The following is a 13210-nucleotide window of genomic DNA, read 5'->3' on the forward strand; positions in this document are numbered from 1 at the left end:
ATTGGCTATAACACCCTATTCCCTTTTTTTAGCCCAAGCCTGTGTCTTTGATTGTGTATGTGGTAAAATACAGTGGTGGGACCTGTCTGTCCTGGCTGGAGATGAAAGAGATTAAGAAAGAGCTGTCAATCAAGTCTAAACACACACACACACACACACACACACACACACACCTCTCCCCCCTAGAGAGACCGCAGTGCACAAATTAGCCCCTTCGCTACTCCCTCTGTAGCTCAATTGGTAGAGCATGGCGCTTGTAATGCCAGGGTAGTGGGTTCGATCCCCGGGACCTCGCATACGTAAAAATGTATGCGCACATGACTATAAGTGCTTTGGATAAAAGCGTCTGCTAAATGGCATCTTATTATATTACCTACACACAGGCACATGGACCGGGGAGAACACGCACACTGGAAGAGCCATGCGCAAATGCAAAACAGCTCCAACACAATATCTCCATATCCAGTACAGAGCTGTAGTAAAGGACCAATAAACAGGCATACACGATATACAGTCGATATACATTAATATTTGTTCCGTTCACTCTCAATTCATTTAAAATCTCATTAGGAATGACTGGGAAATAATAGGAAGTGTGTGCGTCCTTATAGAAATGAGGTACACAATAATATGATATAAACATGAAGAGGTAAACCAGACAGATGCACGGTCAGCTCAGGGAAACCAATTAGATCCACTGCTACCCCTGGAGCCTGGACTGATCATTTCAGCTGGAGGGAATTAGCATGCAACGCTTTCAGTGGCACAGAGAAGTTATGATATAAAAAAACTGAGACCCAAAGGACAAGCCACAACAGTGACCTGACCTGAGTATTTCATCTTAGTAAATATTCAGAGGTACTGCTTATGAGACACACTACAGGTGGTGTTGATATCATTGACTATACTTGCTATGCTAATCACATAACATGTATAGTACCAGTCAAAAGTCTGGACACACCTACTCATTCAAGGGTTTTTCTTTATTTTTACTATTTTGTAGAATGTAGAATAATAGTGAAGACATCTAAACTATGAAATAACACATATGGAATGCCTTGCCTTGATGACAGCTTTGCACACTCTTGGCATTCTACATTTACATTACATTTTACATTTTAGTCATTTAGCAGACGCTCTTAACCAGAGCGACTTACAGGAGCAATTAGGGTTAAGTGCCTTGCTCAAGGGCACATTAACGTCATTTAGCAGACGCTCTTAGCCAGAGCGACTCACAAATTGGTGCGTTCACCCTATAGCCAGTGGGATAACCACTTTACAATTTGGGGGGGGGGGGGGTTAGAAGGAATACTTTAGCCTATCCCAGGTATTCCTTAAAGAGGTGGGGTTTCAAAAAGCATTCTCTCAACCAGCTTCACCTGGAATGCTTTTCCAACAGTCTTGAAGGAGTTCCCACATATGCTGAGCATTTGTTGACTGCTTTTCCTTCACTCTGTGGTCCAACTCATCCCAAACCATCTCAATTGGGTTGAGGTTGGGTGATTGTGGAGGCCAGGTCATCTGATGCAGCACTCCATCACTCTCCTTCTTGGTCAAATGGCCCTTACACAGCCTGGAGGTGTATTGGGTCATTGTCCTGTTGAAAAACAAATGATAGTCCCACTAAGCCCAAACCAGATGGGATGGCGTATTGCTGCAGAATGCTGTGGTAGCCATGCTGGTTAAGTGTGCTTTGAATTTTAAATAAATCACAGACAGTGTCATCAGCAAAGCACCCTCACACCATCACACATACTCCTCCATGCTTGACAGTGGGAGCCACACATGCGGAGATCATCCGTTCACCTACTCTGATTCTCACAAAGACATAGCGGTTGGAACCAAAAATCTAAAATGTGGACTCATCAGACCAAAGGACAGATTTCCACCAGTCTGAGGTCCCTTGCTCGTGTTTCTTGGCCCAAGCAAGTCTCTTCTTATTATTGGTGTCCTTTAGTAGTGGTTTCTTTGCAGCAATTCAACCATGAAGGCCTGATTCAAGCAGTCTCCTCTGAACAGTTGATGTTGAGATGTGTCTGTTACTTGAACTCTGTGAAGCATTTATTTGGGCTGCAATTTCTGAGGCTGGTAACTCTAATGAACTTATCCTCTGCAGCAGAGGTAACTCTGGGTCTTCCTTTCCTGTGGCGGTCCTCATGAGAGCCAGTTTCATCATAGCGCTTGATGTTTTTTGCGACTGCACTTGAAGAAACGTTCCGTATTGACTGACCTTCATGTCTTAAAATAATGATGGACTGTCGTTTCTCTTTGCTTATTTGAGCTGTTCTTGCCATAATATGGACTTCGTCTTTTACCAAATAGGGCTATCTTCTGTATACCAACCCTACCTTGTCACAACACAACTGATTGGCTCAAATGCATTAAGAAGGAAAGAAATTCCACAAATTAACTTTTAACAAGGCACACCTGTTAACTGAAATGCATTCCAGGTGACTACCTCATGAAGCTGGTTGAGAGAATGCCAAGAGTGTGCAAAGCTGTCATCAAGGCAAAGGGTGGCTACTTTGAAGAATCTCAAATATAAAATATATTTTGATTTGTTTAACACTTTTTTGGTTACTACATGATTCCATATGTGTTATTTCATAGTTTTGATGTCTTCACTATTATTCTGCAATGTAGAAAATAGTAAAAATAAAGAAAAACTCTGGAATTAGTAGGTGTTTCTAAACTTTTGACTGGTACTGTATTTTAAATATGTTCTCTAGGCCTAAGAATTAATGCATATAGTGAACTTTTTTTAAAATTAAATTGGCACGTGTACAGTATATTCGTTTTGTATCTTATTTATCACGTGTATAGCATACAGATACAGAGCCTTTGAGTGGAAAATCTGTCAGAGCCAAGAGCTGCTGCTACAGCATCTCAAACCACATGGTCTCAAAGACAAAACATAGTAAATGTAAATCCAGGATACTCAAATTAGTATGATATGTTACGTTTGGTATGGTTACATAAGACAGAAGGTTACTTAAGTCAAAAAACGAAAGGAGGGTGGTTGGTCGGGGTGGAGGTGTGGGCGTATAACGCAAACGTCTAGCAACCCACGGGTTGGAAGGGTGGGCGTATAACGCAAACTTCTAGTAACCCAAAGGTTGCGTGTTCGAATCTCATCACGGACAACTTTAGCATTTTAGCTAATTAGCACCTTTTCAACTAAAGCTCAACGCTTTAGCTACTTTGCAACGACTTAGCATGTTAGCTAACCCTTCCCCTAACCATAACCCTTTAACTTAACTCCTAACCTTAATCCTAACCCCTAGCCTAGCTAACGCTGGCCTCCAGCTAACATTAGCCACAAAAAATTAGAATTCGTAACATTTCATACGTTTAGCAAATTCGTAACATATTGTACATTTTGCAAATTCGTAACATATCATACGAAATGGATGATGGACATCCACAAATTAATACATATCATACTAAATGGAGTGTTCGACTTTACATACAAAATCATACGAAATGCTCTGAGAACAGGTTGTCTCAAACAGCAAATGCATAGGCAACCGAAGGCAGGCTTCATCAGCGCATCACACACCACTTTGCAATAAGCTGAAGGCAGTTTGCATTTAGAAAACAAATACTTAATTGTTTGAAACCTGAACGTTTAACTACATATTATGAGACATGCCTTACCTTGCTTCAAAGTAGCCAAGCCAAAATCAGACCATATCCATGGAGGCAATTATTTTATATCAACTTTCTTTCATTGTCCAGTAGCCAAACGCACAATCCTAGTCATATTAGCAACCCATGCTAGTTGTTGAATATTAGATCTCCCCTCTTACTACATTTCTAATGGATATTTTCATCTCTGTCACATGAAACTGCTCACATGTGCATGGCGCTTTTGACAACGGTGTTTTCCCACTAATTGCATTATGGAATTAACATTTGCACGTAGCCTACTGCCTTGTGCCCATTTCTGTGCTAATAATGTGACAAAATAATAGTTTATCAACATTTTTAAGCTAAACATTCTGATCTGTTGCATCAGACTCATTGCTTTTTAACTTTTTTTATGTAACCTAGGCTGTATGAATTTGGGATCTATCGTCCCAGAGTCTGTTTGGAATAAGCTATTTCTTTCTCAACAAGCTGACCAATAGAAGAGGTAAACTTTTCTACTCTGGGAGATAGTAGATTGACATAGGCTAGTGATTTTTCTGTTCATTACTTGTCTTGTTGGCTGAGGAAAAGTAGCCTAAACGTGGACAGTTATTCTAACATCTTCAAAGTCAGCATCAGAATTCAGTAAGAAGGACTGCACATCGTTGCATCCTCGACTTTCATGTTCTGTTAATATGAATTACCATAATCAAAATGTGATTTCTGTCATTCTGAGCACCGTGGGTGGACGCCCTAATCAGTTTATGCACCCAATGCCTATGGGTCCGTTAAATTTCTCAAATGTCCAGTAAATAAAAATGCTGCCGGTCGAACAACCGGCGCCACATTTTCCTAACTAAAACCCTGCTGTGGAGTCCATGTCTTTGATTGTGTATGTTGTGAAATACAGTATTGGGATATGTCAGTTCTGGCTGGAGATGAAAGAGGGGAAGAAAGAGCTGTCAATCAAGTCTTAACACACACACACACAACCCTCTCCCCCCCAGAGAGACCACAGTGCACAAATCAGCCCTGTCGCTGCGCCCTCTACACCTACACACAGGGACAGGGGAGAACACGCATGGGCACACACACACACTGGAAGAGACGTGCGCAAATGCAAAGCAGCTCCAACACAATATCTACATATCCAGTACAGAGCTGTAGTAAAGGACCAACAAACAGGCATACACTCGAGCCAGTCGATATACATTAATATTCGTTCCCTTGACTCAGTTCATTTAAAATCTCATTAGGAATGCGTGGGAAATAATAGGAAGTGTGTGCGTCCTTTATAGAGGAAAAGTTCAAAGGCCAGCTTATGAAATAAGGTACACAATAATATGATATAAACATGAAGAGGTAAACCAGACAGATGCACGGTCAGCTCAGGGAAACCAATTAGATCCACTGCTACCCCTGGAGCCTGGACTAATCATTTCAGCTGAAGGGAATTAGCATGCAACGCTTTCAGTGGCACAGACAAGTTATGATATTAACAAACTGAAACGCTATGGACAAGCCACAACAGTGACCTGACCTGAGTGTTTCATCTTATCAAATATTCAGAGGTACTGCTTATGAGACACACTACAGGTGGTGTTGATATCTTTGACTTGCTCTGCTAATCACACAACATGTATGTTAAATATGTTCTATTGGCCTAAGAATTAATGCATATATTGACCAAAAACCCTAAACATCAAATACTTAATGCTCAACGCTTTGTGTTGAAATGCAAAGCAGTCTCACCACTCCCTCATTTGGTTTACTATCAATTGATGTGTAATGTAAACTCTTCACGGGTTCCGCCAAGGCTGCGTTGGTGGATAATTCTGAGATAACGACATTATCTGATGGAGCAGAGATATCCAACTGCTCCAAGCCTCTCTCTCTCCCTCCCTCTCTGCAGCTACAGAAGCCTATTGTGGAGAGTTTATTTTCCAATTTTCTCCCAGACACCTTTAATTACAGCTGTGGGCTGTGAGCATTTCTGTGTGGAGCCAGATTCATAACACTAGGAGAAGCATAGATATTGATGAGTCTGGGAGGGCAATGTAATGTTCGTTAGCTTGCATTTTCCAGTTGAGCGTCAAAGGGCTTTAGTGTACATACACTGCTGTGCTAATCATACTGTACTGCTAGGCCATTAGCAGCTGCTGATGATGGGATTTCAAGTAATGTTTGCTTAAATCTGCAAATACACAGGTAGGACTACACGGGGCCTGAGAGTTACACTCTGAACACCTAAACCAGGGGTATTCAACTCTTACTCTACGAGGTCCGGAGCCTGCTAGTTTTCTGTTCTACCTAATAATTAATTGCACACACCTGGTGTCCCAGGTCTAAATCAGTCCCTGATTAGAGGGGAAAAATGAAAAAAACGCAGTGGAACTGGCTTCGAGGTCCAGAGTTGAGTTTAAGGGACCTAAACGTACACAGTATTCATTTTAAAGAGCAAATAGAACAGTTCATACTATAGCATATGATGGTACACCATAATACATGTACACACACAGTTACTGGCAGAAGTCAAACATAATTCATCTCTATATCAAAGCCTAGCTATGATATGGCCAGAAAACGGCATATTCCAAAGGTGCACATTTATGCATGGTTTCATTGCACCAAATACACAGAGATGCAGACATTTGCATTTAGATAGAAACCAATTTACTTTCCTCTAAGGCAATTATATTCAGGATTGAATATGGATATATTTTAATTTTTGTCCAATGACTTACTCCTCCAAGTAGTATTACCTTAGTCGAGACCTAAATGAATTAGGGTTGAATCTCTCAGAGTTCTCCCTTATAGAAGAGGCATCAATCTACCAAGTCCATCTCCCGCTCTACATATTCTCTAGGAGACCCATGTTTTCCTTTGATTTCCTCTCTACAAATATAGTCCCTACAGAATCAAAATCATCCTTGAGCATTGCAAGTCCTTGGACAACAACAAAAACACATTGTAGTCAATCCCCTCTTGCCTTCTGTTTAGTAACTATGATCACACAGAGACAAATCAGGTTGAATGAGAGAGAGAGAGAGAGAGAGAGAGAGAGAGAGAGAGAGAGAGAGAGAGAGAGAGAGAGAGAGAGAGAGAGAGAGAGAGAGAGAGAGAGAGAGAGAATTTTTGAGGCATTTATAAGACAATTTTTGATGGATTTAACAAAGGGAAATAAATTACATTTCTCCTGAAAGAATGACCCTGTCTGGTTTCAAAGATGAGCCAGAGAGCATATGAAATAATGCTTTAAGGTGGATTTGATGGAACGGTATAAGACTACAAAGGAAGGAGGTCAGGGGCATTTGAAAATTATTGCGTTGAGATATTTTACCACTGAGATATTTTACCACTGAGATATTTTACCACTGTGAGAGGTTATTGCGAGAGGGTGCATGTAATTTAGAAAATAGCTACAACTTCAACATCAACACCAAAAAAGGTAAATTTGGTTGCCTCTCTTTTGAAAATACCAATTACAGTTCAAACTCAGAGATTAAATCATGGGTAAATCAATGTGCATTCAAGTGATTCACCCTGGCCTTTAATTTTACCTGAATCATATCTAGAAGTAAAAAAGGCTCATTACTGTTCAGCTCCAGCCCCAGAGAAGCCCCCCCAGCTAGGGCTGGGTGATATGGCCAAAATATCATATCACAATATTTTTCTTGTTTTTGACAGTATGACGGTATTTTACGTTTTTTCAAAATAAAAGTTCATCAGAAGTGCATGACCCTAGGGTGGCAACACATACATTCTACGTGGTTTTAATGGGGCTTTTTGGTACTTTTAGGGGGCTGACACAGAGAAGGGTGCTGTGTTTACACAACCATTGATTTTCCTCTCACCTTCCCTCCCTCCCTTACTCCCTCTCCTCCAGGCCTCTCACCATCATGTGTGTGTGCCACCCTGCCTCTCTCCCACTCCATTCTCAAAGCCCAATCAAACACCATTTTACCCCAAATTATTTGCATATTTTTCGATCGGAATCGGTGGGATGACCTACAAAGGTTCCATCTTCTTCCAGGAGTAAATATACAATTTAATTCCCTCCTGTTTGAGACGGGCAGAGTGGCTCCTTCTCAATAGACACTCTGCCTTGCTCTGCAGAATACTGAGAGACACCTCCACCTCCACAGCAGGAGACAGGGAGAGAGAGATTGGGAAAGAGATACTACAGGAAAGGTAGAGAGGAGCAATGAAATGACTGAGCGAGAGAGAGCCATCCTCCTGGGGATGACAGGAGGAAGTGCGGTACACCTCCACAACTGAGCCCCCCTGCTCCAGCTCTGGTATTCTGGAAGGCCTTCTCGGAGTGGGGTACCTCACATCCACCACAGTGGCTACACCATGGGTGTCACCGTAGGCACGTCTAAAACTAGGGACGTGAACGATTGTTTAATCCAAACTAGGTCACGGAGCAGAGCAGAGCAGATGGGGCTGGGGTAGGGGTGGGGCTGGGGAGCAGAGCAGAGCAGAGCAGATGGGGCTGGGGTAGGGGTGGGGCTGGGGAGCGGAGCAGAGCAGATGGGACTGGGGTAGGGGTGGGGCTGGGGAGCGGAGCAGAGCAGATGGGGCTGGGGTAGAGGTGGGGCTGGGGAGCAGAGCAGATGGGGCTGGGGTAGGGGTGGGGCTGGGGAGCGGAGCAGAGCAGATGGGGCTGGGGGTGGGGCTGGGGAGCTGAGCGGAGCAGAGCGGATGGGGCTGGGGTAGGGGTGGGGCTGGGGAGCGGAGCAGAACAGATGGGGCTGGGGTAGGGGTGGGGCTGGGGAGTGGAGCAGAGCAGATGGGGCTGGGGTGGGGTAGAGGTGGGGCTGGGGAGCGGAGCAGAGCAGATGGGGCTGGGGTAGGGGTAGAGGTGGGGGAGCAGAGCAGAGCAGATGGGGCTGGGGTAGGGCTGGGGCTGGGGTAGGGGTGGGGAGCGGAGCAGAGCAGATGGGGCTGGGATAGGGGTGGGGCTGGGGAGCGGAGCAGATGGGGCTGGGGTAGGGGTGGGGCTGGGGAGCGGAGCGGAGCAGAGCAGATGGGGCTGGGGCTGGGGTAGGGGTGGGGCTGGGGCTGGGGAGCGGAGCAGAGCATATGGGGCTGGAGTAGGGGTGGGGCTGGGGTGCGGAGCGGAGCGGAGCGGAGCAGAGCAGATGGGGCTGGGGTAGGGGTGGGGCTGGGGAGCGGAGCAGAGCGGAGCAGATGGGGCTGGGGCTGGGGTAGGGGTGGGGCTGGGGAGCGGAGCAGAGCAGATGGAGCTGGGGTAGGGGTGGGGCTGGGGAGCAGAGCAGAGCAGATGGGGCTGGGGTAGGGGTGGCAGTGGAGGGCACCAGGCGGCCCAGGGCACCATCTGGCCAGTAGCAGAAACTAAGACCCCTGGGGAGAGGCCTGGTCTACACCCTGACAACTAACCCCCTTGCCCCGTACACACACGCACAAGCATATTCACACACAAAGTACAGCAAGTGCAGCGGGAGGTGATTATCTAAGGAGATCATGACTGTGCTAAACACACACTGTTGGTGGTGTGACCCTGGCCTGGCCTGTCTGCACTGCTGTCTGGGAACCCTGTGGTGACGAGACTCCCTGAGTCCCTAGTCCAACTCCATATACTGCAGGGCTGGGAATTGCCAGGAACCTTAAGATATGATATTATCACGATACTTAGGTGCCGATACGATATGTATTGCGATTCTCACAATTCTATATATATTCAATACTGTGATTTTATTGCGATTCCATGGTCCAAACATATTGCTCACCTTATGTCTGCTGCAGAGGGACAGGAGAGAGCTGAAAACAAATTGCCTCCTTATTTAAAACGTACTGTAGATCGAGAACAAGCTATGAAGGAAAGATACTGGGGTTTTGGTGCAGGTACAGCCAACTAGCGCAAAAATAATATTGCAATATTGTCAAAACAATACATAGTGAAAATATCCCCATATGTAACTGTATTGACCCCCCCCCCCCCCCCCCATCACTACTACACTGGTGACTCACTGTCCCCCTCTACCTCTCTCACCCTCTCTTTCTAACCGTCTCTCTCTCTGGCATTAATCTGGGCAGACTGGTGCAGAACAGGCCATTGGAAAAGTCAGACAGAACAATTACATTTTAATAGAATTTTTATGTAAATTATTACATTGATAAACCCATGTGTTTCTTCCAATTACAATGCTAACCTTTCAAAAAAAAACTTTCTAGGCATCATGGTTTTGTGTTTCATGTCTGCTTGACTTAAATACCACTTACTCAATAGATTTAATTCAAACCTTCAATGCATGGTGAGAATAATGTGTGGTTCAAGAATGGACTGTGTATGATGTCTTTGATAAGAGTCCAATTCTTTACTTTAAAGGTCCAGTGCAGTCAACAACATCATTTTCCTGTGTTTAATATACACTGAGTATACAAAACATTAAGAACACCTGCTCTTTCCATAACATAGACTGACCAGGTGAATCCAGGTGAAAGCTATGATCCCTTATTGATGTCACTTGATAAATCCACTTCAATCAGTGTAGATGAAGGGGAGGAGGCAGGTTAAAGAAGGATTTTCAAGCCTTCAGACAATTGACATATGGATTGTGTATGTGTGCCATTTAGACACAAAAGATCCCACCATGTCTGTCACGACTTCCGCCGAGGCTGCCTCCCCTCCATGCTCGGGCAGGCTTCGGCATTCGTCGTCACTGGCTTACTAGCCACTGCCGCTCCATTATTCATAATTCCATTTGTCTTGTCTTGTCAATCACACACACCTGGTTCTTATCCCCTCATTAGTCTGTGTATAAGTGTTCCCTCTGCCCCCCTTGTCCTTGTGGGTGATTGTTTATTCGTGAGAGTAGTGTAGCTCGGTGGAGCTACTCGTACCTTGTTATTTCCCGGGGTAGATATTTCCCCTGTGCCTGTTATTGTTGGAGCAACCGTTACCTTGTATTGCTAGGGTAGATTTTCCCCTGTGCCTGTTTCGTTTGTCGCTATCCAGCGCTATTTATGTACGACGGAATAAACTCTGCATTCGGTGATTACCCTCCTGCGCATGACTCCTTCTATCACACTCATCACAATGTCGAACAAACAAATTATCTGTCAGCATTTATAAAATTGTACTGAAACCTCCTGTTACCATCACAGATGTCGTGATTATTATTATTTTTTGACAGTATGACTTTACTCGCATAAAAACTGTGGATGGAAACGTGGTTAGTAAGGTACTTAATTGTTACCCAGAAATGATTTTATATTGAAATAAGAACGGTTGCATTTGACCTTTAAAATGTATGCTAAACAAAAACCTTTGATTTAAAAGTTTAACAAACCATACAACTCTATGCACAATGACTATTTTGAACAATTTACACAGTAAATAAAAAATTAAAACATTTACAGGAAAAACTGTGCAGATGCTACATTTTGTATTATGGTAACATCTCCCTCAGTTTTATTCTGTTACCAAACTTTGTATCTGCACAGTTCTTTCTGTAAATGTGTTTTAAAAAACTAAACAACAAAACATCCTTGTGCATAGAGTTCTATGGTTTGTTAAACTTTGAAAATCAATGGTTTTTATTTGGTATACATTTTTAAGTGAAAAATCTGAGTCTCAGCGTAATTACCATGGAATTGCCCAGGGTTATACTGTAGCATGTATTCAAAGAGTCAAAGTCAGCCAACGTCAACTGACAATGACTTTTAAGTGTAATTGGACTTAAGATAAGATAAGATGTAGTGATGTCCAATAACACATAACCACCTCTGATTATGTAACATTTAATCTCCTCTGGCTTAGTCCTGTTCTGCTCATCAAACACTACACTGAAGTCACACACTTTTTCACAGCTCATCACATTAAAAGATTCCTTGAAGCACGGTGGTTAATTTTCAAAAGATCATGACATTAACATCACAATTGCTTGTTAAAAGTCATGCTCTGAAATGACCCTTCTGGTATTAAAGATGCACAGTTTAATAACACCAAACTAGGCCTACAGGCCTATGTTCCAGACAGTGCAGGTACTGCTTCCCTAACAGAGGAGCATGATCCAGACACCACTGAATAACTCAACAGTCACTTCACTGGAACACCGTGCAGCAGTCATGGAGATGGAATACACTGGTGTCCATATACTGTGATATGGATATGCTTAGCTCGGCTATATCCTCGAAAGAAGATACAGAAAAACAGGACTGGAAGAGCAGGACAACATATAAACCCCAAGTAGGGTGTCGTCGACAGCTCGTCACACTTCAATGTCTTCTTCCTGTTTTGAAAATGCTAACATATAGGTGCTGCTCATCAGTCGCCAATTAGGCTTTGCAGAGATACATTTGTTATTGGCTGTTATCTGTAATTGGTAGCTGTTCCAGTTAATTGCTTTAATAAACCCCCTGAGGGTACATGAATAGAGTTAATTTGTAATGACCTTGTCAACATGACAGGTGAAAAGTATCAGTCTGAGAGGCAGACAGAGAAAGAGGCAGGCTGGGATGAAGAGTAGCTCAGTTGGTAGAGCATGGTGCTTGCAACGCCAGGGTTGTGGGTTTGTTTCCCATGGGGGGCCATTCAAAAAAAAAAAAAAAAAAAATGTATGCACTCACTAACTGTAAGTTGCTCTGGATAAGAGCGTCTGCTAAATGACTAAAATGTAAAAATGGAGAGACAGATGTGCTCTCCCAGCAGCACACTGATAGAGTGTGACAGTAAAAGGCACCATCAAACCGAATGAATGGGCGTCAAAAAGACATGGATATTATTAAAAGACACAATGTATACTCCAAGTCAATCACACTTCTGTGAAATCAAACTGTCCACTTAGGAAGCAACACTGATTGACAATACTTGTCACATGCTGTTGTGCAAATGGAATAGACAACAGGTGGAAATTATAGGCAATTAGCAAGACACCCCCAATTAAGGAATGGTTTTGCAAGTGGTGACCACAGACCACTTCTCAGTTCCTATGCTTCCTGGCTGATGTTTTGGTCACTTTTGAATGCTGGCAGTGCTTTCACTCTAGTGGTAGCATGAGACGGAGTCTACAACCCACACAAGTGGCTCAGGTAGTGCAGCTCATCCAGGATGGCACATCAATGCGAGCTGTGGCAAGAAGGTTTGCTGTGTCTGTCAGCGTAGTGTCCAGAGCATGGAGGCGCTACCAGGAGACAGGCCAGTACATCAGGAGACGTAGAGGAGGCCGTAGGAGGGCAACAACCCAGCAGCAGGACTGCTACCTCCGCCTTTGTGCAAGGAGGAGTAGGAGGAGCACTGCCAGAGCCCTGCAAAATGACCTCCAGCAGGCCACAAATGTGCATGTGTCTGCTCAAACGGTCAGAAACAGACTCCACGAGGGTGGCATGAGGGCCCGACGTCCACAGGTGGGGGTTGTGCTTACAGCCCAACACTGTGCAGGATGTTTGGCATTTGCCAGAGAACACCAAGATTGGCAAATTCGCCACTGGCGCCCTGTGCTCTTCACAGATGAAAGCAGGTTCACACTGAGCACATGTGACAGACGTGACAGAGTCTGGAGACGCCGTGGAGAACGTTCTGCTGCCTGCAACATCCTCCAGCATGACCGGTTTG

At 44.0% G+C, this 13210-nt stretch overlaps 1 protein-coding gene across 1 annotated transcript in view; it reads right to left on the reverse strand.

Annotated features, from left to right (window-relative positions):
• Positions 1-8971, reverse strand: part of LOC311108153 (solute carrier family 35 member F1-like) — a gene marked incomplete at both ends in the record, with an annotated part of 80826 nt that extends 71855 nt beyond the window's left edge. Inside the window, one exon of the mRNA XM_084150779.1 lies at positions 8118-8971. Coding sequence (XP_084006905.1) covers positions 8118-8971 — 854 coding nt within the window. The remainder of the gene's footprint in view (positions 1-8117) is intronic.
• Positions 8972-13210: the final 4239 nt, after the last annotated feature.

This window comes from Coregonus lavaretus (assembly GCF_964263955.1).
Source record: "Coregonus lavaretus genome assembly, chromosome: 33".
Taxonomy (NCBI): domain Eukaryota; kingdom Metazoa; phylum Chordata; class Actinopteri; order Salmoniformes; family Salmonidae; genus Coregonus; species Coregonus lavaretus.